This window comes from Neophocaena asiaeorientalis, unplaced genomic scaffold (assembly GCF_003031525.2).
Source record: "Neophocaena asiaeorientalis asiaeorientalis breed wild unplaced genomic scaffold, Neophocaena_asiaeorientalis_V1.1 scaffold150, whole genome shotgun sequence".
NCBI classification, from domain to species: Eukaryota; Metazoa; Chordata; class Mammalia; order Artiodactyla; family Phocoenidae; genus Neophocaena; species Neophocaena asiaeorientalis.
In genome coordinates, this window is record NW_020176571.1 from 18,118,976 (window position 1) to 18,144,351 (window position 25,376).

Below are 25,376 nucleotides of genomic sequence, written 5' to 3' on the forward strand. Positions count from 1 at the left end.
TGGCCTCAACCAGTAGATGCTTGTAGCACTCCCGTCCCAGTTGCAGCAACCGAAATTATAGCCAGACACTGCCAAATGTTTCCTGAGGGACAAAATCACCCTCAGGGGTAAGTCAGTTGCCATGTTGTGAGGACACTCACACAACCAATGGAGAGATCCACCTGGCAAGGAACTGAGGCCTCCTGCCAATAACCAGTACTTCTAGTTAGGCATGTGAGTAAGCCACTTTGCAAGTGGATATACTAGCACCAGTCACGTTTTCAAATGACTGCAACCCCAGTGAATATGCCAGTACCAGACAAGCTTTCAAATGACTAACCTCAGTTGACAACTTGACTGCAACCACAGGAGACTCTTAGCCAGATCCACCCAAGTCATCTACTCTCAAATTCATGACCCACAGAAACTGTGTGACATAAGTGTTTGTTGTCTAAAGTCACTAAATTTGGGGATATTTTGTGAGGCAGCAATACTGAATCCATCCTCTAAAAGAGAAGACTGTAGCCAATATATGTTAAGTTCTTATATGATCCCAAAGCATTTTTTACCAAGACCTCACTTTGATCCCTGGAAAAATACTTGTTTCTCATTCTTCAACCATAATATGTGAATACATTTCATGAATCTTCCTCAGTTTTATTTATTCTGAGAGCTAGTTGTCATTCTTTTCTCCTTTTTCTTTCCTTCTCTTTTAATATTTCCTCTCCCTTCTCTTGAACATTTCTAACTTAGCTTTTGAGACTTTAATTTTAGATAAACTCTCTAACTGCTACTTTTTATTTTCAAAACGTTCTAAAAATAAACTGTAGAAATATAGTTTCTGTACATTTACTTAGAAGAGTGTCATATGGGAAGATCTTTAGCTCACAATACCAAATGAAAACCCACTCACAGAAATTCTGCAGAGTAAATTTTCTGAACTATTTGAAAAGGAGAAGAACAGGAGGAATACAAGTGTCAACAATAATACTTGATGAGGACAGTGATAACACGAAACAGTATAAAATGTGTGGTGTTTCAGATTCACCTTTGTTTAACCTCTGGTCCCTGGACAGCTTCAAATTCCTAATAATAATTGTTATTTTGTCCTGTGGTATTCATTACATCTGGATGATTGCTATTATCTTTTAAAATGATTTACAGTTCTTCTACCAAGAGGCTAAAAGAAAGCACAGAGCAGTAAGAGTTGATGTTAACAGTCATACCAGTTCCTTTTATTAAACTCTAAATGTAAATCTCCAAAAGCTTTTAAAAAATGCGTTTAGAGAAATTAGAGTTGGTCATTCCGTGTACAAGAAGAATTAAGTGTTTTCTCGGCACCACCTGACCAGCCCTTAAACTAATAATTAGAAAGCATTTGTCACTGTTACTTTTCTGTTAGCTCCACCTGAATATATGTGAAAAAAACCCCAAGAACTCCAAAGTTATCAGATGTTGGAATGGATTCACGTGCAAAAAAGCAGAAGTCCTCAGAGCAATACAGATTCACGACATGAAATTTAAGGAAGTAGAAGCCACACTGATCAAATTCTACTACCACCTCTATGGTGGGGATGGTACTTCTACCTGGACCTGAATGTACAGGATCAACCTCTCTGCCTCAATCTACAAAAGGCATTAATACCAAAAGAACAGCAGAGCAATATAAACAACACCAGTACAAATGAGTGTAGACTCTTTGTCCCACTGGGGTCACATAAAGCAGAGGTAGGCATATCACATGGAGGCCTATTATTCAGGGGGAGGAAACACTCATAAAACTGTGAAAAGAATGAGTTGATCTTGCAACAAAACAAAATAGAATACTTGGAATACTGAGAGGGCTAAAAAAAAATTCCTTAAAAAATATCTGGGGATTCAATCTTTTAGGGATTTAAATTTTTGAAGATCCTGGGGAAAGTTTGGTCTGGTTACAAGCAGATAGATCATCTTTATTTAATTATTAAAAAAAATTTTTTTTTCAACATCTTTATTGGAGTATAATTGCTCTACAATGATGCATTAGCTTCTGCTGTATAACAAAGTGAAATCAGCCATATGTATACACACATCCCCATATCCCCTCCCTCTCACGTCTCCCTCCCACCCTCCCTATCCCACCCCTCTAGGTGGTCACAAAGCACCCAGCTGATCTCCCTGTGCTATGCGGCTGCTTCCAACCATTCATTCTACATTTGGTAGTGTATATATGTCCATGCCACTCTCTCACCTTGTCCCACCCCACGCTTTCCCCTCCCCGTAGATCACCTTTAAATAGCCAACCCAGGAGAAAAAAGGAGAATAAATAGAAGGCACAGTCATACGTAAGTCATTTAATACTAACTCTAATTAAATCCAAGTCCTCATTTCCAATTCCCCCACATGCACGTATAGGTGCTAAAGGGCACAAATCCCCAACAGTCTGGTGACCCCACTCTGACTGACTGCTTCATGTTTAATACAGTTATGACAGTTAACCGCTGTGTGGGTGTATTCTGGGGAGACTTGAGAAAGGGCCAAATCGTCTAAGGTACAGAACTCTGGGGAAGGATGGACGTGCACACGTGTGTCTGTGCGTATGAGTATGTGTGTGTGCAATGGATGTGACAGTGAATGAAACATAAAGCAAGAAGGTTAGGGAAGACTAAGGCAGCACCCTATTATTAGCGGCTATAACCATCATCCCACTGCATTTCATTTTATTGCATTAGTTGTTTTCCTGAATTGTTGATGGCAAAATAATCAGATTTTAAATAGATTAAGAAGACCTTACTCTTCAAAGGGATCTTTACGGATTAGCTGAGTACTCCCACTCTTTACAGTACAACTTTCTTGGGGGTAGGCATTAGTATATTAATTGTCTTTTATTACCCACATATACTTTGACTAGAAAAATACTAAATATTAACTAATATATAATTACATGGACAGTTAAGTTTAATCACTGACTAACTCTTGATAAATTCTGTTTCTTCCTCTTTTTTTTCATAAAGTATTTTAAAAATTCTTACATCTACATACAATGCAAATGTCATTTTGACTAGTGAATATCAAAATAGAGCATATGCGCCACCATAAGGTTTCCCTCCATATTTGAATCTCTTCAAATGAATTCCCACCACTTGAATTTCAGGGTTCTTCCCAGTCTTCAGAACTTTGCTCCTTTTTCTTTTTGCCCTTAGGGTTGAAGCCTTGACATCTCTGGGACTCACTGATTTCTACTCAGAGATGTCACCTAACAGAGCCACTGTTAGGAACTTCTTAGTGACAGGCTTCCTATTAATTTTTTTTACATGTTATGTACGTATGTATGTCTATGTTGGGTCTTTGCTGCTGCATGGGGGCACAACTCTTTGTTGCGGTGCGTGGGCTTCTCATCGCGGTGGCTTCTCTTGTGGTGGAGCACGTGCTCCAGGCACGCGGGCTTCAGTAGTTGTGGTGTGCAGGCTCAGTAGCTCTGGCTCGCGGGCTCTGGAGCACAGGCTCAGTAGTTGTGGCGAACGGGCTTAGTTGCTCCGCGGCATGTGGTATCTTCCCGGACCAAGGCTCGAACCCGTGTCCCCTGCATTGGCAGGCAGATTCTTAACCACTGCGCCACCAGGGAAGCCCCTTCCTATTAATTTGACCTGAAACTTTACTAGGTGAGTACATCCAAACTACAACTCTTTTTCACTCCATTCATTGCAGAGGACAAGGGGCAGTCATTGAAAACAAAGGATTAAAAGTCCAAAGATAAGTAAAAATAAAACGTAAATGCAAAACTCATTTCTCTCACTCCCACTTATCTTAACCCAGAGCAATTTTCACCCGTCAGATTAAGAGCAGTATTAGTGATCTTCCTTTCTGAATATAGATCTGGAAGAGTTGTCCTATTTGCCCCAGTCTTTTTTTTTCATGTGATAGGTTTATTCTTTAATTTGTTCCATAAGCATCTTTTTAGAAATTATTCCCAACTGTGCTAGTCATGGGGGAGAAGGAATTTATATTCCAGTTGGTGAAGCAATATATAGACACTAAACGACACAACAGTTTAAGGCTATGGAAGCTGCTAGAAAATTGTAATACAGTTAGTTAACTCTTGAACAACTTGGGGGTTTGAGGCAGTGACCCCATTTCACAGTCGAAAATCTGAGTATAACTTTTGACTCCCCCAAAACTTAACTACTAACAGCCTACTGTTGACTGGAAGCCTTACAGATGACATAAACAGTTGATTAACACATATTTTGTATGTATATACATATACATTTGTATGTATATGTGTATATCTACATATATTTGTATGCATTCATGACATACCTAACTTTTTCTTAATTTCTTCAGTATTTCTAGGCTATGCAGTTTGTCTGCAAGTTTTTTCAAATTGTCACAAATCTCCAAAAAACTTTCCAATGTATTTGTTGAAAAAAACCTTTGCATAAGTGGACCCATGCAGTTCAAACCCATGTTGTTTAAAGGCCAACTACATTTAAAGAAATATGATTGTGATTAATCTAAAAGAGTGTCATGAAAGAAATTCTTCTGAAAAAAACCTGTATTTTATTTAGTCTAGATTATTTAGACCAAACTTTGTCACAAATGTGGTTGATTCACTAGTCTAGGACTGGGATTTGGATTTTGGATCTTAGATATTTAATTTAAATGCAATTTTCAGAACTTTTTCAAAAGGTTATCATTTCCTTATTCTGTTGATCCTGACACCTCTTTTTCTGAAGAGTCTGAAAACACAGAAAGGTGTCAAGGGCATGAGCTCTTAGAACACTTAGTCCTATAAAATTTGCTACTTGGGGTTAGATGATTATTACCAGAAATAAAGATTATTTTCCCTTCCCTGAGATATTCATCAAAAGCAATTATTTTCTAATTGTGACTGACAAAGTATTTTTTTCCTTTTTCCTTTTCTCCTAATTAACCTATTAGAGAGTTAATAAAACAAAAGGCATGGTATATACCTAATTGAATACAAAAATTATGCAATTTTTACCTGGGAACTTCTCCCCACTCCAAAAGAAATGCTGATTTTATAAAGCCATTTTGTCATCAAGAGAGCTAGTTTCGGGACTTCCCTGGTGGCTCCGTGGTTAAGAATCCACTTGCCAATGCAGGGGACATGGGTTCGAGCCCTGGTCCGGGAAGATCCCACATGCCGTGGAGCAACTAAGCCTGTGCACCACTACTGAGTCTGCGCTCTAGAGCCCACGAGCCACAACTACTGAGCCCGTGAGCCACAACTACTGAAGACTGTGCACCTAGAGCCTGTGCTCCACAACAAGAGAAGAAGCCACCGCAATGAGAAGCCCGTGAACCGCAACGAAGAGTAGCCCTGGCTCGCCGCAACTAGAGAAAGCCTGCATGCAGCAACGAAGACCCAATGCAGCCAGAAATAAATAAATTTACATTAAAAAAAGAGAGCTAGTTCCAAAGAAGAAATAAATGCTAATAATTCTGTACACTATTGTTACATAAATATTTGGGGAGAGTCAATTAAATATCATAAAATATATAAAAGTACATTTAGTAAGCTTAATAATCCATATACTATTTTAAATAATTTGAATACTTTTATATCTGTTCATTTTTAATGCTGATTTTCTAATACTATTCAATTTACTCCCTGACAACTAAACTTTACAAGTTACAAAAGCATCCTCATACATTTTGTCTTACTTTAAGTCTCACAGCAAGAGTGTGAGATATTATCAATCTCACTTCACAGGTAAAGAAACTGAAGTTAGAGATATTCAAAGATTTGCCAATAGTCATAACCTTATTAAGCTTCGGACTCAAACCCAAGTCACTGGGCCATTAAGTCTAGGCAACTTTTCAGAGCTGCCTCTTATCTAAATGCCAACAGGGAAAAAATTGTTAAGCAATTTCTTTGAAAAATCAGACTAATAACTGAAATCTTCCAGTTTCTTCTTAATTCTGAAGAGATTTTTATACCTCATTATGATAGGGATCATTAAGAGCTCAATGTGGATAATATTAATCTGGGCCCTTGCAAAAAATTTATAATATCATATCATGAAATATTTTAACAAAATAGCTACAAGTAAATTCCAAATGTATTCATGTATCTAAATTATACATCAAAAGAGTACATATTTCAAGTAAATGCCATAAACATCCTCAACACTATTATTTAAGTGGACTTATTTTATCTCAACATAAAACATATGTCAATTTATATATATCCAAATGCTGCCCAGTCATTTAGAGAGGAACTAATATTACAAGAAATGAAAGAGAGGATGGAAAAGACCTTTAGCCCACCTAATGGCCTGACCAACGGCTATGAATCCATCCCAGGTTTATTTCAAATGAGTTGTGTCAAAGGTTACCCACAGGCCATTTTATAGTGATTTATAGCTGATGTCTTCAAATATCCTTTTATTTTAATGATAATCTCGATACAGTCATTGAGGCATTCTTTGTCTTCATGGCAGTGACCAGGAGGGAACTGACGTCTTTAAAAAATTCTAAGGGGTGAGGATTATTTATATAGAATGGCAGTTAAGGCCAGTTTTTATGTTGTACCCTGGAGACAAAATAATTTTTTCTCAACATATTGAAGATGCTTAGCTTGATTATATATTCTGCCTATCATTGTTATAATATTAAATTGAAGGTATAGTCCAAAGAAAATTCAATAAACATGAAAAGACTCAGAATTGAGCATCAGGTAAGAGACTGATTTTAACTATAATGATCTCAAATCTGTATTAAGGCTCTCACAGCGTAATGATTCTTAAGTGTCTGTATTGAGTTAAGCATGTCGTGAAGCATGAGGAATTGCAAGACTGACTTATCAGATATTCATTTAAGAAATAGTCAATTAAAATAATGCGTAGTGAAACTCAGCTGTAATGCCTCATGTTTAATTTTTCCCAACCCATAACATTAAGAGAATAATACATTCCACAGTCTGGATGGCATAAAAGATTTTATATAGCAATTGTAATGATATCATTACATAAGAGTTTTGATGATATCTTTTAAACTGAACTAAGGAGAAAGAACGAGTGCATTTACCTTAGATTCGACTTTATTTTGAATGTTGCTTTGGGTCATTAGATTGCCAAATAAAATGAATCTGCATTCTTGATTACTGTAGTAAAGAATGGAATATATATATGTTTATATATATAATATCAATAATGTTTATATATAAGCAAATGTATGTAGAGGTGAAATATTTCTCTGCCATACTTGAGCAGATTGATTAGCCTAAAAGAGAAGCAGAGAAAGATAATCTTACAAATGTAAGAGAGAAAAATTTTTTTTAATTTCCCTCCTAAGACTTTACTTGAACTGTCAGTTAAACAATATAACAAAAGTAGCTTATATTAGTATAAGCACAGGCTCCAGACGCGCAGGCTCACCACTGCGCCACCGGGGAAGCCCTCTGTACACTCTCAATCTGTCAACATACATAAGGGAGGCCATTCACTTGAAGATGTACTCATAGTAAACAAACTCATGAGGCTAATGTATAAGTCAGAATGTCAACTCATTAATTTAGACCTGACCAAAATATTGCTGAATTTTTTAAGGTATTCTTCTTTTAATTTCAAGAGACCTCGAAATGCAAATTTCACTATCAGAATCAGGGCCAAAGAAGTAGTGAGTATAGCTGGCCCTCCGTATCCCTGGGTTCCACACCCACGGACTCAACCAACTGCAGCTGATACAGAGGGCCAACTGTACGACACCATTTTACATAGGGGGCTCGGACGTCCGTGGATTTTGGTATCCAAGGAGGTCCTGGAACTAATCCCCTGTGGATACCAAGGGATGACTGTACTTCACTCAGACCATAGTAAGGACTAGTAAATTATGTATGCTTCATTACATACGATGTCTCTTGAATGATCAGGACACTCATATTTCCTAAATCCAGTGTATCTCACCTAGACTGACAGGATAAACAATAACAAACCTTACTTTTAGGTTCCATAACCTTTCTGTGCATATGGTCTTTCGACATAGTACAACAGCACTGTTTTACTTTTCTTAGGTACAACTGTATTCCACTCACGCTGCATTGAGATTATCCTCAAGCCCAGGGTCTTTGATGCTTCCACGTAAGGGGTCCCAAACTCAGTCATATTTTTGAACATAGTATCTTGGCTTACTTCCACAGATGGCTCGTTTATTTGTTTGTTTGTTTATTCTTCTAAAAGAACTAGAGCAATGATTATACGTCAAGCATTACACCGGATGCTAAGGATGAATAAGATATACTCCCTACCATCAAGGGATTCAGAGTCATACAAGGGAAGGCAAGTGCAGTTATACAGGTGCTGTGATGCTATACAAGGAGTACGTGCCTATGTAGTGTGGTCACATATGATGGAATAGCCGATTCCACATAGAGGTGACAGTGGACATATGCCTTATGAGTTGGTGCCAGGCAAGAGGGAAAAGTGGAATGAAGAGGGCAAAAGCATTCCAGAGAGGGAGAGTGGCACAAACATAGGCAAAAAGAGGTGAAATAACATGATACATGAGGAAGTGATTCCATTTGGAGCACAAATTGCTGAGATTGGGAGAAAAGTAGAATAACTTAGGCTAGTGAGGTAAGTGGGGCTAGATTAGAGAATGCCAAGGGAAGATGGTTAGACTTCCTCTTTTAGACATTTTTATCTTTACATTTTCATTCTTCTTAAGTTCACTCCCGAAGTTCTAGAGATGCATTACTGTAAACCTTATTTCTTTAAAATTCAGATGAACTCCCACACTCCACTCTTTCATTCCTACAAGTCTTTGCACAGGTTGTCTCATTTTCCTTCAAAAACCATGTAAATGGCACATCTTCTGGAAGCCTTTCCTTATCTTCCTATTTCTCCCCAGGTTGTGTTGAGAACTTTTTTCCATTTCTCCATATTATTCTTCGATTATTACTTAGCCCACAGTATTTTAATTGTTAGTTTATTTGCTGCCTTCCCCATTACACTGTACAGTGTTAATTACTGTTCTTTTTTATTCTACCAGTGTCCAGTATATTATAGGTGCTAAAAAGGTGTTTACTGAACAAACCTCAGTATTGACATCTTCTAAGAGTGACTCTAAGAAGCTTCATCTATGAATAACATAGTCATTACATGATATTTTAAAAATTATATAAACCAGTGAACAAACATATAGCATTGTTTCAAGCAAAATGTCAAGTCTATTGATATATCTCTTTCCGAAGGAAGACATTCCTATTCCCATTTTCCCACTAGAAGATATCTCATTTAGGATAAATCATATTTTATTAACTGTGCATTCTAAGTGGATCTTGTTTTTAAAAATAGAATTCATTTCAAAATACATTTTGAAAGAATATTTTTTAAAACTTTTAAAAATATTCCTTTTTGTCTCATTAAACTCCTTAATGTTTTCTTTAAGATGCCCAGAATTCTAGAACATAACTTGGTTACACCAAAGGCCCAAAAGTTCACCTGACAATAGCTAAGAATATATGACTGAAATAATAACAGAAAACGTACACAGATACATGATCTTAGATAATATTATATTAATATATTTAATTGCAAAAATAGACATATAGTGAAGACTATATCACAGATAGTGATAACCAAGGTTTCAATTCATATTAAGATTGAGTAGTATAATATAAACATTTAATCTAGTAAACAGTTATCGACTGCATATTATGGGGCAGCCACTTAAAATTCAATGGGTAAAGAAAGTGTTTGTAATATGATTAATCTTATGGAATTGATCTTTCCTTCGTTTAGTTTGCTGCAAGTCCATAAATTATGGTCCCAGATACAACAGATCAGAATTCCAGCTCACTGCAACTCTGTGTATGCTAATAGAAAACGACAAGCAAAACCAAATCAAACAAAAACTACCCAGAGGTTCTCTTAAAATTGTATCAGAACCATCATTTTTTAGATAAATGACAGCACTATCTGCATAAAAACCGGCGCTAAAAATTCCATCACTTGACCCAAAATTTTTGTCTTGCCCTGTATTTATATAGGGTTGACCTGAATATTGAGCTCCCGCAGACTTAAAATGAAACTTTGATCCTCAAAAGAGTTACACGGAGAAGTATAGAAAACAAAAATCTGTACCTATTTAAGGACATTCCTACTGCTGTCATAATGCTTTTGTACATACTTCACAACAGCATTTTTTCCTTATGTTATTTTAAGTACTACTGGAAATACCACAAGAGAAAATTTTTTGCAGTACTTCATCCTTTCTATTTTTGGTTTCAATTTCTTTTTCTCCTATTATGAAATATCTACACTGCCAAAAGTCATCAAAATTGCACAACAAACCATAATAGCTCAAATTATATAATAAACTAGAAAAAATAAGATTCTTTGGTTATTGAAAGGCCCAATTTAAGTGAAGGTCTCATATGGAATCTCAGTACTGATAACTGGTCTTGCAAAGAAATCTAACAGAGCTTTAATAAAAAATATTTTGTGGTTTTATGAAAATGTAAGGTTTCTAGTCTTTTCTGGTATTGGCAAACAATTTGGGGGAATATACTGTTTTTTCTATTTAAGTATACTTTTTTTTCTGTCATATTATTTTGGTAATGTAAAACCTGTAAAGTAAGAATTCTGGTCTTCATTCTGCTCTAAATTTAGAGATCTCATCCTTATTCTTTTGAAAAACCAAAATCATAAAGGATGAACGGTTGGGTCCTGTAAAAGTCACCCTATGGAATCAGCTAGTCCATAGTCGGAAGTACGAGTGCTAAAAGCTGTGGGATATTGCAATTGTAAGTCCTGCAGCTCACAAACGGAGGGGGGTAGAATTCTAAGAAGCATCCAATTATATTATCTACCAGGAGGTCCAGGACTAGGAAAGGGGTACATTCTTCCCTTGAGAACCTGAGGACACCTAAGTACTTGATTCAGGTTAAGGAAAATTGCTAGCTTTTCATATTTAGACACTTGATATTTAGACATGCTGCTTTCCAAGCAGCACTCTGTTAAACAAGTTCTTAGCAGTATTCAATATTCTGAGTCATTAAGAATGTACTTTTCAAATTTAATATTTATGATTAAAATTTTCGTGAGCAAAATTCTGATTTCAGTATAGAAAAAATTTCAAATCTATTTTCAAGTAAAATAAGAGAATTCTAAGATTGTTCCCTATTTCAAAAAAAAAAAAAAAAACAAGAGCTGTTCTATATTTTGAATCCTATTCTGTATCCCCCCTGTTCTCCAACTTGAAGATACGTGAAATAAAGAATGTATACTTGCAAGTTCCTCTGATCATATTAAGTAGACTCTAGACCAGCAGTCCCCAACCTTTTTGGCACCAGGGACCGGTCTCATGGAAGACAGTTTTTCCACAGACAGGGGTTGGGGGGATGGTTCAGGCGGTAACGCGAGCGATGGGGAGCGGCAGATGAAGCTTCATTAGCTCGCCCGCAGCTCACCTCCTGCTTTGCGGCCCGGTTCCTAACAGGCCACTGATTGATACCAGTCCGCAGCCCGGGGTTTGGGGGCCCCTGCTCTAGACAATAATTCACAGTCAATGTGAATTACACCACTCACTGTGCATATGATGAAGGCATTTTTTTCCTCCACATTTAATACTAATCAAGTTACACATTTTCTTTTCTGGTCTTTGTTCAAAAAACTATAATTAAGAATGACTGTGTTCTTTAGTTGATTATTAGAAGAAATGAGAAACTGCAAGAATGATGATGGAGTTCACTGTTTTATAACTTTTTGGACAGCTCTGGATTAAAATAGTCTCTCTTTCTCCTTAAGTTAACTTTGTGCAAAATTAATGCCACTACCATATTGTATGTGCATGAGAAAATGTGAGAAGGGGTATAACTAAAAAGGAATCCTTCTTCATGGAATATAATACAACAAAATAGATACATTAGAACTTTGTATATAAACTCAATATAAGTAAAACAAATAGGATTTTAAATGCATTGTGAATGTACATGCTTAAATAAATCATATAATGAGTTTTAACAAGAAAATAATCACATTATTTATAGAAGTTTTACATAAGCTTTATAAAAGCTTTTTTTAAGTGGGTGGCATTGCATGTTTATATGACAAAAAGTGTGACTTTAATAAAGCTTGTAACTGGAGGAAGGGAGAAGGGAAGAGGAGAGGAGAGGGAGGGACAGATGGAGGAAAGGAGACAGGGAGAGACAGGCAGTAAGAGAGAGAACGTGTGGCTGATTTTGAGAGAATGTTGTCCTCTCAAAGCAAGTTTATCCCAATGATGAAAATAACGTTCTTCATAATTTTAAAACTGCCCTGTTGTAATTGTTTTGAGACTGTAGCACATTTTTCACTGGTTTTTTTAAAAGATAGCTTGGCAGGTGCACTGGAATCACACTGGGTTATAAAGTTTTGGGTAAAAATCAAAAATTAGAGAAAACATGTCAAAAGTAAAAATCTGATTAGAAATTAGGGTCTGTTTTCTCGTGTGACTTGTAAACCTACTCACAAAAGAGATCAAGTAAAATAAGAATTCTAAAACTCTTATCAACACTAGTATATCGCAATTATAATTTTTTAAGATGACTTTTCAAAAACCAATACTTAGGTGTTAGTACCAAAATATCACTCCAAAAATTCAACCCTGCAATTTGCTTCCTATAGGTGTTATCAGGTACTATCAATTGTGTGTGTTTTCATATATTACTAATGAAAAAAACCTGATAAAGGAAGTGACTCTAAAGAAAACCCAGGAAATAGTGTAGGTTAAATCCGTACTCCAGGTGCTTACTTGCTGCCCTTAACAGGCTTTAATGCGATTGTCTTTTACTGTCTGTATCGCTTCACCACATCCCTCACCACGTACACTGTGCTCCATGAGGGCAGAGAACCATCTACACTGTTCACCAGTATCCTTGGGTCCTAGGACTCTGACAGACACATCATAAGCAATTAATTTGTTAATTAATTTGTTGCATTAAATTGTCTTGTCTCTCCAATGGCAAGGTCCAGGATGTGTCATTAGGACTCAAATTCCAGAGTGTTTCTAGGGAAGTAATGTAGAGACACTTAAAATATTAACTAATTGGTCCAAAAGATAAAAGGAAAAAAATTCCTTTGCCTGAAAGACACAATACCCTAAGAAAAGAATACAATGAAGAGATAATTACAAGAGTTTAATAAGTCGTACGACAAATGGAAAACACATAATTTCTCTTTAAAAGTGAATGCACTTAGAACGAAATTCAAAACTTAACATGAAAAAGTCCCACCTGATGTGGTCTTTCTCATTTCCAATTTCATTTCTTATTCTCCCTCACATTCTTTGCATTTCAGCTATCCCAGCCTATTTTCTAAACCTTGAATTTGTCAACCTCACTCATATATTACAGTCTCTGCAACTGCTGTTCCTCCTGTTTGAAATAACCTTTTCCTCAGACCTCTGCAGGTACTTTCCTATTCATGATTTAAGTCTCAGAGAGGGTTCCCTTATAGCTCTGTCTCAAGGAGATTCCCTTGCTTGTCCCTAGGCACTCTTTTACCCTTATTTTCTTCACAGCACTTACCAATATATGAAATTGTCGTTTTAATTACTCATAGTTTATCACTTCCCATTAGACTGCAGAATCTAAAGAAGACACAGTGTCCTGTTCATAGCTGTAGTAGTTGTAGTTCTGTCTTGAACTGAATTTGGCACATGACAGGCATACTTTAATATTTGTTGAATCAATAATGGTAGATGTAAGCATAGGGTGTTACAGAACACTAAAAAGGGACAGTCCTTTAAAGAATGAGAAAACAACAGAGCTAAGGGCTAGAGACCAATTCCAAGTGATACTGTTTAGGCTCCTAATTAAACCACATCTGAAATCAGAATAACATTTTTTTTTTAATGTGACTGAACATATTTCCTTTTTGCTTAATCCAGTTTGGGTTGGGTTTTCTATTATTTTACTAACAAATACAGCTGTCATTCAGTGAAACCATAGTTTGAAATCCTGGAAAGTTGATTACAGTTCTACTTAAATAAGAATACTGTGACATTAAGTTACTCTGAATAAAATAATGCCACCTCCAAGACAGGAATAAAGACACAGACCTACTAGAGAATGGACTTGAGGATATGGGGAGGGGAAAGGGTAAGCTGTGACAAAGTGAGACAGTGGCATGGACATATATACACTACCAAACGTAAAACAGCTAGTGGGAAGCAGCCGCATAGCACAGGGAGATCAGCTCGGCGCTTTGTGACCACCTAGAGGGGTGGGATAGGGAGGGTGGGAGGGAGGCAGACGCAAGAGGGAGGAGATATGGGAACAATATGTATATGTATAGCTGATTCACTTTGTCATAAAGCAGAAACTAACACACCATTGTAAAGCAATTATACTCCAATAAAGATGTTACAAATAAAAATAAAAATAATGCCACCTCATGGAGTGGTGGACTCCTTCTGTCACTGCAGCAGACTAGGCAGAGGCAAAGTAACCCACGACTGAGTTACTGTGTGTTGGACTGAATATTTTCTGCATTTCCTTCTTACTGAAGCTTCCATAATTCTATAAACAAAACAGCCGATACAATTTGTTAAATAAATAAAACTCCTGAATACTTTTGGTTTTGAACTTGTCTGCCTTCAGCTTAGAAGGTTACCTCTTTTTATTTTTTTGACTCAAATTTACATCTGTTTCATTACTGTATTATTTTCTTTTACTCTCTATTTTATAGTGTTTAAAAATATTAGTGGCATGCTTGGTTCTCTCTAGAGAAAAATCTATTGATAAAACTGAACAGATAAATAGGCATATATTCTATTTTCCATCTATCTAAATAAGACATTAATAATTTGCTGCCATGTAGAAAACAAATCTATACTTTTGGGGGCATCTCTGTTAAAGAGACTACTAAAATTCTTCCTATTTTTTTGAATAGGAAAGAATGATTAAGCAGAAGGTATTCAAATGAATCAAATCTGAGGTGTGGTCCTCCATGGTTTCACTTCTCAATTCTCTATTCAAGCATTTCTAGTACAGGTCAAGGCTAAAGGGGTGAAAAGGGGTTGCTAATCAATAGCTCAAATGAGGCACTGATCAATCATTTAGGATAGAAAAGAAAGGATTTTAATTGATTTGAAGAATGTTTTAGGAAGCCCAAATTACAAATGATTCCCTAAAAGGAAAGATAACTACAGAAGTGCACTTTCGCTCTCTCAGTCTAATGTATTGATGACTTACGTTTAGCCATGACGTTTATTGACGTTGTACTAGACACACACACACACTGCCCCCAACCCCGATACAGGGACATCCTTTCACATTGGTCTGTTTTTCTTTCCCACACTATTTAGGTTTTAACTGCCTGGTTTTAACATTAAAATGCTTTCAACATTTAGCTTTTTGGATGGTGAATCTGCATTGTGTAGGACCTATTCTAGAGGGCAACTTCCGCTTAAAAAATGTGATTCTGTGGATCTTCCTGTCTCCGCACATGCTCAACACCCTCTTGTCTCCCCCATGGTTTGCATTATTAAAAAGCTTTGACATGGCTCATCAGAGCTGGCTGCTGTGTTCCAAACAGGTTCCTGTCAAAACAAAATCAGTATACCCGGGGACACAGGCCAGGCCAGCTGAATTCAAAGGATATTACCTAAATCCCTCTGTATATTTTGCCTTTAAAAAAAATGCCAACACTATAATTAGACTGTCTCTTTATTTTATAATTTTTATTGTTTTTATGTTACAAATGCCCCCCCCTCCGCCCCGCTTTCCGAGTCATAAGAATATATCACCAAATGACCTACTTGGACATTTAATACCACTGTGCTCAGAAAAGCCTCTGTTTAAGTACCTAGCTGTTTGAGATTCCTGTCAACTGAATACAAATGAAACGGAAAGGAGAAGGCTCATCACAGGGGTTCTGCTGATAACACTTCATTTAACATATTTCAGTTTAGCAACAAGGGGCCACAAAAAGAAAACTATTTTATTTAAAACGACAGGGCGACTATGTTATGCCCGCTGTAACTATGTCCCACACAGGAAGTGATGATAATGGTAATGGGCCACATTTACAGTTTAACTCTATGGGGTGACTCCTCTCAAATGAATTCACCTCTTGAGTATGACACACCCATATCACATCTCAGAGGCTCACAAAATTGTTATTTCATAGATATTGAAATACGGGGTGAAGGAGGGGTGTTCGATAGCTATTCAACAAAGCACGAAGCAGCTGTACAGAGCAAGGTGTTAGGGAGATTCTAGCATTTAATTGATATGCCAGACAGTGTTTAAAGCATGAGAATAGAAAATGGCCAATTTAAATGTGGTTATAATTAGCTGAGGCTAACATTCCGTTCTGTTCTGAAGTTTTAGGAGACATGAAATCTACAAAAGTACCAGGTCTAATAGTTTCAGGAGGAATCCGTGGTTTTATTTGATCTTACATATATAGATGAATGGAAGCGCCTCTTTGATTAGTGCTATTTAAGCACTGTGGATTACTTAGAAATACTGTATTTGGAGACGAGTTCTGACCCTGTTTACTGAGTAATGATTATTCGAGATCTTGACCTGAAAAGCTCTAAAAATAAGTCAAATAGTAGCATTCTAGGAATTTTTACATATTGGAAATCACATCTCTAGCAACTACTACTACTAAAAATTTTATATGGCCAGATAAAATGTGAAACTATTAATTGAAGTTATGGTTATGTTGAGCAGTGCTTTCTGAATTTTTCATGATGCCACTACTACTGTGGAGGCCTTAGTACTTCCTGGTCCATTTCAAACTTATGAAATCTCTTTGATGTCTTTTGCTTTATCTTGAAAGGATGTTTTTGTCAAATATTAAAAACAGTGTTTTTATAGTTAGTGTGGTGGTGGTTTGACTTGGTTGTGGTTAGGCTGTATGTGCCCTTTTGTAGTGAGCCTTTCCCCCAACTGGCATTATAGAACACTGTCTCAAAGTTAGCAAAAAAGCTTCATTTCCTAAATCTCCTGTTAGAACTAATTTTCAGTTAAGATGAAACATGATTATCCTCTGATTTCTCATACTCCCAACATACAGTGCTAAGTAATCTTGTGTGTATATGTACCACAGTTCGTGACTTATAGTATTAAACTATAAAATTCTACCCTGTAGATCAGTGTGTACTGATAAAATGCTTACTTGCTAGCATGAAACCATGTGATTGGAACCATTATAGCAAAAAATAGGTGCGCTAAGAGGAGTCATGGCACTCCTGACATTACTAAACACAAGCACCTGGCTACCAATTCAGAAAAGATCTTAATTTCTGTGTCTGTGAAAGAGGATCAGATAAAACAATACGGTTCCACTTCTTGCTTCTGAATTTGAAACAATACGTATAAGGATATTGCCCCTGAAAGTATCTGATTGTGTCTGGTCAGCTGGCTAGGGCTTTCTCTGGCTTGTTGGAAAAATATTTATTTTCCTTGTCCTAACTCCCAGGTGCTACTGCTGAGCAAATGGGAACATCACTGCCAGAAGTATTTGAAAAGAACAAAAAAAATTGATTTGGACAATCTATGTGCTCCTGTCATTGACAGAGACACCAGTGCGACCAGGGGTATGACTAGGGTCAGAGCAAGGTTAAAAGAAAAGCACCCAGGAATTCTCTCTTGTCATCAGCTTTTCAATCTAACTACTCTTGGTTAGCTGCAGGCAATATATAAGTTTTCATCAAATACCAAGAGACGTTTCATAGTATTTACAAGTTGCACTTAAAATTTTCCCAAGAGGTGGCTACTTTTGCAATAGCAAAACACTTAAAATGAGAAGTTCGGGTGGTTAGCACATCTATGACATATGAGGATTTCCTGACAACATGGAAATTATAAGCTTATTCATTAGCAACAATTGCGTGAGTTGTATGTGAAGCCAGGTAAAAATACTCCTCCTCCTAAGATAACTATTTTAAGGCTGATATTGATTCTGTTATTTTTAAAAGAAATAATTTATTCCTACCAAACAAATATTATCAAGAGATCAATTACTATCACAAAAGAAAGGCTATCTAGGTTTTTTTTGAAAAGATTGCAGCAAACAATGCAGAAAACCATTAAAATAAAGAAGTATGTGGTGCAAAAATGAAAGTCACTGAATAAATTGTGTCCATTCTGTGGCAGAACGCTAAACTATAAACAAATCAATGTAAACATTTGTTAAGGGATATAAGCAGATTCAGAGCAGCAATATTGTCTATGGGATTCAAGGACCAATACTGCTACACAAGACTTTAAATAATCTTCCTTAATATGAGAAATAGAATTCTTCCTAAAATTTCCTTTAAACTTGATCTCTTGTACACATAAGTTCAAGATTTCAAAGTTTTTTTTTTTTTATCAATATTTAGCTATAAACTCAGCTGTGAGGATAGGCATGAGCTAGGAGAATATCCCCGAAGAACTAAATATTAAAAAAATTAGTCCTGGAGTAGGATACAGAGGGGAAAAGATTAAATAAGTGCTAAAGAGACAAGTGTACATGCATTAAGAAAGATGTTATGTAACACCTGAGAAATTTTTAAAACCTGCTGATAGCCTTAATTTTTCAACCTTTGGCAAAATATATTATAAAAACAAATTCTTGTCTCTGTGTATAATATAATCAAGGCATAAAAAATAAGGAAAAGTTAAGCAATGACAGTATGTCAGGCATTAATGAAAACAGTTCAAAACAGTAAGTTTAAAGACATCTAATTCAACCAGCAATGCTATCCAAGTTGTCCAATGCAGATTTTGAAGAGAGCAGATTTCTTTTTGTGTTTTCACGTTTATGGTACACACTTCCTGTCTGCAGTTTTTAGAAGGTTACTGTGAGTCCTCTAAAGGTTTCTTTATCATTTACTATTATAAATAATTATGTTCCTAAGTGGCAGTTCAAAGCTCAGTACAGCACTCGTACAACACCACGGAAAGATCAGGTGACCTTTCTCCAATTCTCCTCTCTCTGGTGCTGAGGACAGACAAAGTGATATGTCTGTCATACGCCATTACCATTAGAACAGAATCTTGTTCTTTTATTACAACTGAACTCCGCCAGATTTCTCAGCAGGAATGCTAAGTGAAATCAATGTCTTGGATTTCCAGGCTGAGCTTGGAGGTCACAGCCACTCTATCATTTCTCAGCATTATCCTTTCTAGTGCACACACAACCCCCTCAAGCCTCCAACTGGCACACAGCAGATTGAAAACAGCATGCATCAGAGGACTCATGCTGTACAATTTTACAGTCTTTTGGAGCCCCTTCCCTTTGATTCCCCCCTTCCATTTTTTGCAAATTGCAAATAAGTTTTGTTTGTGTCCTTCTCTGGAGTTGTGAGTCAAAGGCAAATCTAGGAAGAAGGGCAGGCAAGAAAACCCAGAGAAAATGGTTGATTTCTGACAGCTGTCAATAAGATCATTTTCCTTACATCATCACCTAGATGTGGCTTATGATTTTATTCTTCTATTGAAAGTACAATAAAGGTACTTTCAACATAAATCATCAGTTTGGCTTATGCCAGGTAGGGACGCAGATAACACAAAGCTAAATAAAATAATTCTATTGTATAGTAAGACAGACATGAAAATCCACCAATAAAACACACAGAAAATGCCCCCAAGACACTAAGAATTGATTGTTTCAAAAAAAAAAAAATATATATATATATATAAAATAAATGATAACAATTATATATAACTAAAATGGCTTTGTGAAGGCAAAATGTTTATTATACCATGTATAAATGTCAATTCCAGCCTCTAAGAAACTAAATTCATGTATTGAAATGGGACCTCTTTATTTATTGTTGCTTGTATTTTTTTAGCTATGTTCTTCATTAAAATGACAACAGTAATATTTATTGGTCTGGCTATTTTTAACCCACTAAACTTTACTGCTGAGCTAAAACACCAAGCACATTTAAGACACCTTTTCTGACAATAAGAATGGTGGCAGACAGTATGCTAGAAGACAATGAGCAAAGAAAGGACGCATTTTTATTAAATCGTGGCTGTTTCTTAAAAAGGGGCACTTTATTCTGGGTTAAACTTTTTATGTATTTTATAATAACTGTAGATGGGAAAAAATACAACATCCATGGTTTTCTTAAACTTTATATGATAGAAAATTCATGAAGGCTAATTTTCCAAAAGTGAAATTTAGCGATAAACTATAAATATATTTTTAAAATTAAGTATAATCATAGCTTATAGAAACACAATCCACTTTTTTACTGGTGCTAAATAAATGGAGGTGTTTAAAACCATAGAATATGGGAGAATTCTAACATTACTGAAATAATCAATCTCTGCATCCAGTCCGTGGAGTTCTATGAATGTCTGGAACCATATAGCTCATAAAGCAGTGTCCTAATCTTGGCCAACTTTCAGTCGCTTTTACATTTGCCATGGTTACCTAAGAAAGTATTGTAGCAAGTGCTCAATAAACATTTGAATGTATGAATGAATGCATGAACAAATAAACAGATGCATAAATGGATGAGGCTGACTGACATCAAAAGCTTCATGATTATTTGAGTCATTTGGGGAGAAGATATTAACGATAAAAAGTAATTCTAGGAACCAGGAAAAACCCATTAGTCCTTTACAAGTGAACTATATACTATCAAATCATAAGATGAAACGTCCTAATGTACAGCATCATTATAAAGCATGATGTGAAATCACATTAATAAGTCATGGGAAAAAACCCAGAATGATGCCTCACAGAGTTACTTGTGTGTGACAATGACTATGCTGCTACAACTATTTATTTTTCTCAGTGTTAGCCTGTACATGTAATACATTGAAACTGCTGGTCCATGGAGACACCAAAACATCACTGCTTTAAAATGAAATTATATTTAATAAATGTTATAATTATTACCAAGTTTTAAAAACATATGTTCTGCTGTGATCATGAAGAAAAGCAGACCAGGCCTTAGGTATACATCAAGCACAGAACATGCAAGGTCCATTACACAGCAGAAAGAGCTCTTAAAAGTGGCTTATGCATGTTCCCTAATATCACAGTAGTAAGTACAATGTTTTGCACTATACATTTGCACATGTTGCTGGTGAGGTCTAAGGTCCTTGTCCAGGTTCAGTTACAATTCCAAACGTATTTATATCTCACTATATATAAACAGACTTGGAGGTTTTGGGGAGATAGAGGCTGGAGGACACTTTCCCAATCCATCTCTTCTCTTTCCCAATTTCTACTCTGGATTAATACACTGACTGTGAAAAGCACCTGCCAGGGCACTACGGAAGGAGTAAAAAAATTCTTGGACTGTTTTTTTCTTTTGCAATACTTTCTAATTTTTTTCTCTGTGTATTTTTTCAACCGTTGTGACTACTCTTAGCCTATTATTCTTTAGACATTTCAACATGAATTCATGAAACGAAGAGCAGAAGCAATTTTCTAGGTAATTCAGCAAAAGACAAAACAGTATTATTTTGGGGGTAAATTAACTGTTAACAGTTTTCTACTTAATATTTTCTAATTGTTAGATAATGTGCGATTATTTCCCTGATTAACGTCAGTGAAAATTATTTTATGGTTACTCTTTTTACTTTTTCCACAGAAAGTTTAATATATTCATATACTATCATCTAGGTAAGATCTTAAAAATCACAAAGAAATTCAAATTAATTTTTCTGCTTCTCTCTTCTTCTAAGCCAAGAAACAAATTACCTGAAACTCTCCTGATCCTTTTCTACATTCTCTCAGGAAATGTTTCCTTAGCTCTAAAAACAAAACTATTTCTAAACAGTCTTACTTTTAATACTAGTATTATCTTCCTATCTGTACACGATCATCTCATTGGCTGAATAATACATCGAAAATTATGTCTATACTATACCTCGTAATAATAGTTGTTGATATTTATATAAAACATTTTCTGTATGCACCAATCATACTCATATATTAAGGGTCTATTTCAGTTGCCCCTTCGGGAAACTTTTCCCAGATCTCTCACTGAAGGTAGTAATCTCTTTGTCCTAATAACTTCCAATGCACTTTATCTCCAACTCCTTCTAAGACTTTGTATCATAGAGGGTGGGTATCTGTTTTATAAGACTGTAAAATTCTTGATGACAGCACACCTATCTTACAAATATTTGTGTCACTCACATTTCCTACTATAAATGCATGTTTGTTGAATAAACGAGTGACTAAATGTAGGTATGCAAATTTATAGGGACACCTTCCTTACTGATCCTACTAGACTATTATTTCCTTGGAGATCTAGAGTTTAGCTCAGTTGCTGGCACATAATAGATATTCAATAAATATCACTGAATGAAAAGTACACTCTAAATGTCAAAACATGTAGTTTCTTCAAAAGGGTACCTTGCTTTTGGGTGGTGGGCTGTTTGTGCTCTTGTCTGTGTGAATGCTGGTAGGAGATACAGCAGCACCAAGGTTGCCTTGGGGTATGCCTGGGAGCTTTCCTCCTGGAGATACCTGCATTGCAGCTAGCTGGGCAGCATATAACTGCTACAGAAGAGAGAGAGAGAGAGAGAGAAAGAGAGAGAGAGAGAGAGAGAGAGAGAAAATAAGGACTGAGTAATAAAATAAATGCACCTGTCAGAAAATACCTATAATAAGATGTGGTATTTTTCCAATTGGGTCTTTTTGTTTGTGCCCTGGAATATTTAAAGAAAGACACTGTCACCTCAACTGTCATGACTTACTTCTCAGGGGATAAATGACAGATATGACACATAAGGAATTTTAGTTTCAGTATATACAGGGACTGAAAACAAGTAACAGTCATCCGTATTTACTCTTTGCCAACATCAGTGGAGGAAAAGTATATCATACTATATGGTTAATACCTTTATTTTAACCATTTAAAAATTTACACGGTGTGTTACAAAAGAATGAAGCTTCATACACCAAGTAATTTTCTTACTATCCATATGGGTTCAAGCCCTGTATATTTCCTTTATTTGACTTGCTGAAAAGGGCACCTGTAACATTTTTTTCTGATTATTAGCTGTGTAGAAATGCAAAAAAGCCACTGGGAGGGAATGGAAGGGGACTATTTGAAGAACATTATCGGGTCAGTCTACCTCAGTTGATAAAAGTTAACTGGATGCTTGCCAGAATGCCACTTTACTTCATGATATATAAACACAGACAAACTTGAGATAATCTTGAGGATTAGGGTTTTAAGGAATACTATCTAAAGCACACACTCTTCGACTAAGCCATCACATAGTAATTCTTATTAAATAACCAATAAAAATTCTTCAACAAATCAATTTAATAATAAGGGAAAATTTTACTTGATGATGATGGTCGTATCATGTAGTATCTTAAAACATGGAGGTTGCTTTAGATTCAAATAGTCATATCAAATGTTTAGATTAATACGCTTTCGTCTCCATTTAGCATTTTGTGAAAATCTGATTGAAGAAGCAATTATTTATATATACATATACAAATATTAATAAATAAATGTATAGATATACACACATATATATACATATATATGTGTGTATATATATTTAAAATACAACCCAATTTCTTATTTCTCTTTTGTCTTAAGATTTCATGGATAGCATTTACTATGCTAGCTAGAACTTCCATAAATAAAAAGACTGATGTTAAAGAAAAAAGCTCTCAAGGAAAAGTGCTGTGAAATAGTTCTCTGGATTATCTTGGTTTTTCTCTGAAAGGGAAATTTCAAAGGCTGAAACTGCTCAGGATAAGCCAGAGACTCTGATAAGTTGGGTCTCTCTATAAATGAAATAATGAAGACTGGCATTTATATACATGAAAATATATTTACATTTTTCAGAGTTTCTAGATGCTTTGCTCTAAATGAAAACAGGACATTAAAATTATTTTTAAAATTATAGCTTATTGTTTTATGTCAACTAATGCAAGATACATTCCAGACAAAAGAAACACGAGAGAAGTATATTTATACTATCAGTAATGACTGTCCCACCCCCAAAATTTTTTTGGCATGCATTAGAATTATGTTATTTCTTACTCCAGTCAATCAGAAAGAATAAGATTTAATTCATAAGTCTTTAACAGATTACATAAAAAGTAAAAGGTTATGATGTCAAATATGATGAGTGGGAGTGTACCATTTTCAAAGTATCAGAAATGGTGCATTTCCCACACTTGAGTTAAAAACCTGTGTCTTAAATTCTGCAATTCACAAAGTAATTTCTTCCATCATCCTTCTGAACTGTTTATGAAGCCATTAAGAAAATAACCAATAACCCAGGATATCACTTTGCAAATTAAAACTTTTTCCAGTGTACTGAATTTTAAAATATATGTATTTTAAAATACTGGCTGGATAACTATATTACATATTGTAAATTTCACACTGTACTGTATATTATATCCTTGTCTTTAAAAATGATTCCAGTGCCTATTATTCCTAGAAGGTAACAACACATATTTCTGGTTTAGTATACACAAAATATAAAATTGTTCCATAATTACTAAAGATGACATGGGAAATTTTAACCTCTGTAGCTAAAAAGAAAAATGTGAACAAAATAGTTATGCAAAATTTGAATTTGATTATTAAAAAATTATTTCAAACTATTGAAAAAATATTGACTATTTGTATTAATTAGATAATTAAATAGATGGACCAGTCACTCATAAAAGGTAATTAAATGTTTAAACATAAATCACTATAGATTCACAACTTCCAAAGAAGTATTAGAACTACTATTAGAAATAGAAGTATAAATATGTTCCCAAACACTTTAATGAATTTAAAGGTAGGAAATGGTATATACTTGGAATTAAGAAAAATCATACATGTTCTTCCTTCATTCAAATAAATGCATTATTTTAACCTTTTAAATATGAAATTAAGGTTTACCTCAGTTAAATTATCCTAAAAAATTCCTTTGAGTAGAAAAGAAGATAAATTTGGAAAATACATGGGCCCATTTAAATACATATTTTTACTAGAACAGTATACTAATAACTGGTATTTTTACAAAACACAGAGAGTTAAAGTAATTAATGATGAAAAAGTCATAATCTTATTACTCATTCAGTATGGCTAACATTAAGTAGCACTTCAATCCTCCCAATCTCGCATATCCCCTTCCTCATATTTGGCTTTCTCTATGCAAAGAGTTGATATATAGACCTACTTTTCCCCAACTGTGTTTAACTTTCCACTATTTCCAGATCATTACATTTCCTACCACACATATCTGATCTTCCTAGTTTGCCAAGGTTTGGAAGTAGGAAAGATCTATTTTCAATACATTTTAATTTGTGTCAAATATATGTGTTCCTTAAATTTACATTATATTACAGAAGCATAAAAAGGCCTCAAGTCTCAGAGAATCTAACATAGTTTGGGTCTGTGCAAGTAAAATAAAGCAGAAATTTTAATACTGCTGGGACCTAATTTGGCCATTCACAAGTTAAAACAAATTTTCA

General features: G+C 35.4%; 1 protein-coding gene across 2 annotated transcripts in view; it reads right to left on the reverse strand.

Moving 5' to 3' along the window:
- SOX5 (SRY-box transcription factor 5) overlaps positions 1-25,376 on the reverse strand; it is a 389,772-nt gene that overhangs the window by 47,183 nt on the left and 317,213 nt on the right. For both annotated transcript variants that reach the window (XM_024733444.1, XM_024733445.1), the window contains exon 9: positions 22,290-22,436. In XM_024733444.1, the coding sequence (XP_024589212.1) occupies positions 22,290-22,436 (147 nt within the window). The remainder of the gene's footprint in view (positions 1-22,289; positions 22,437-25,376) is intronic.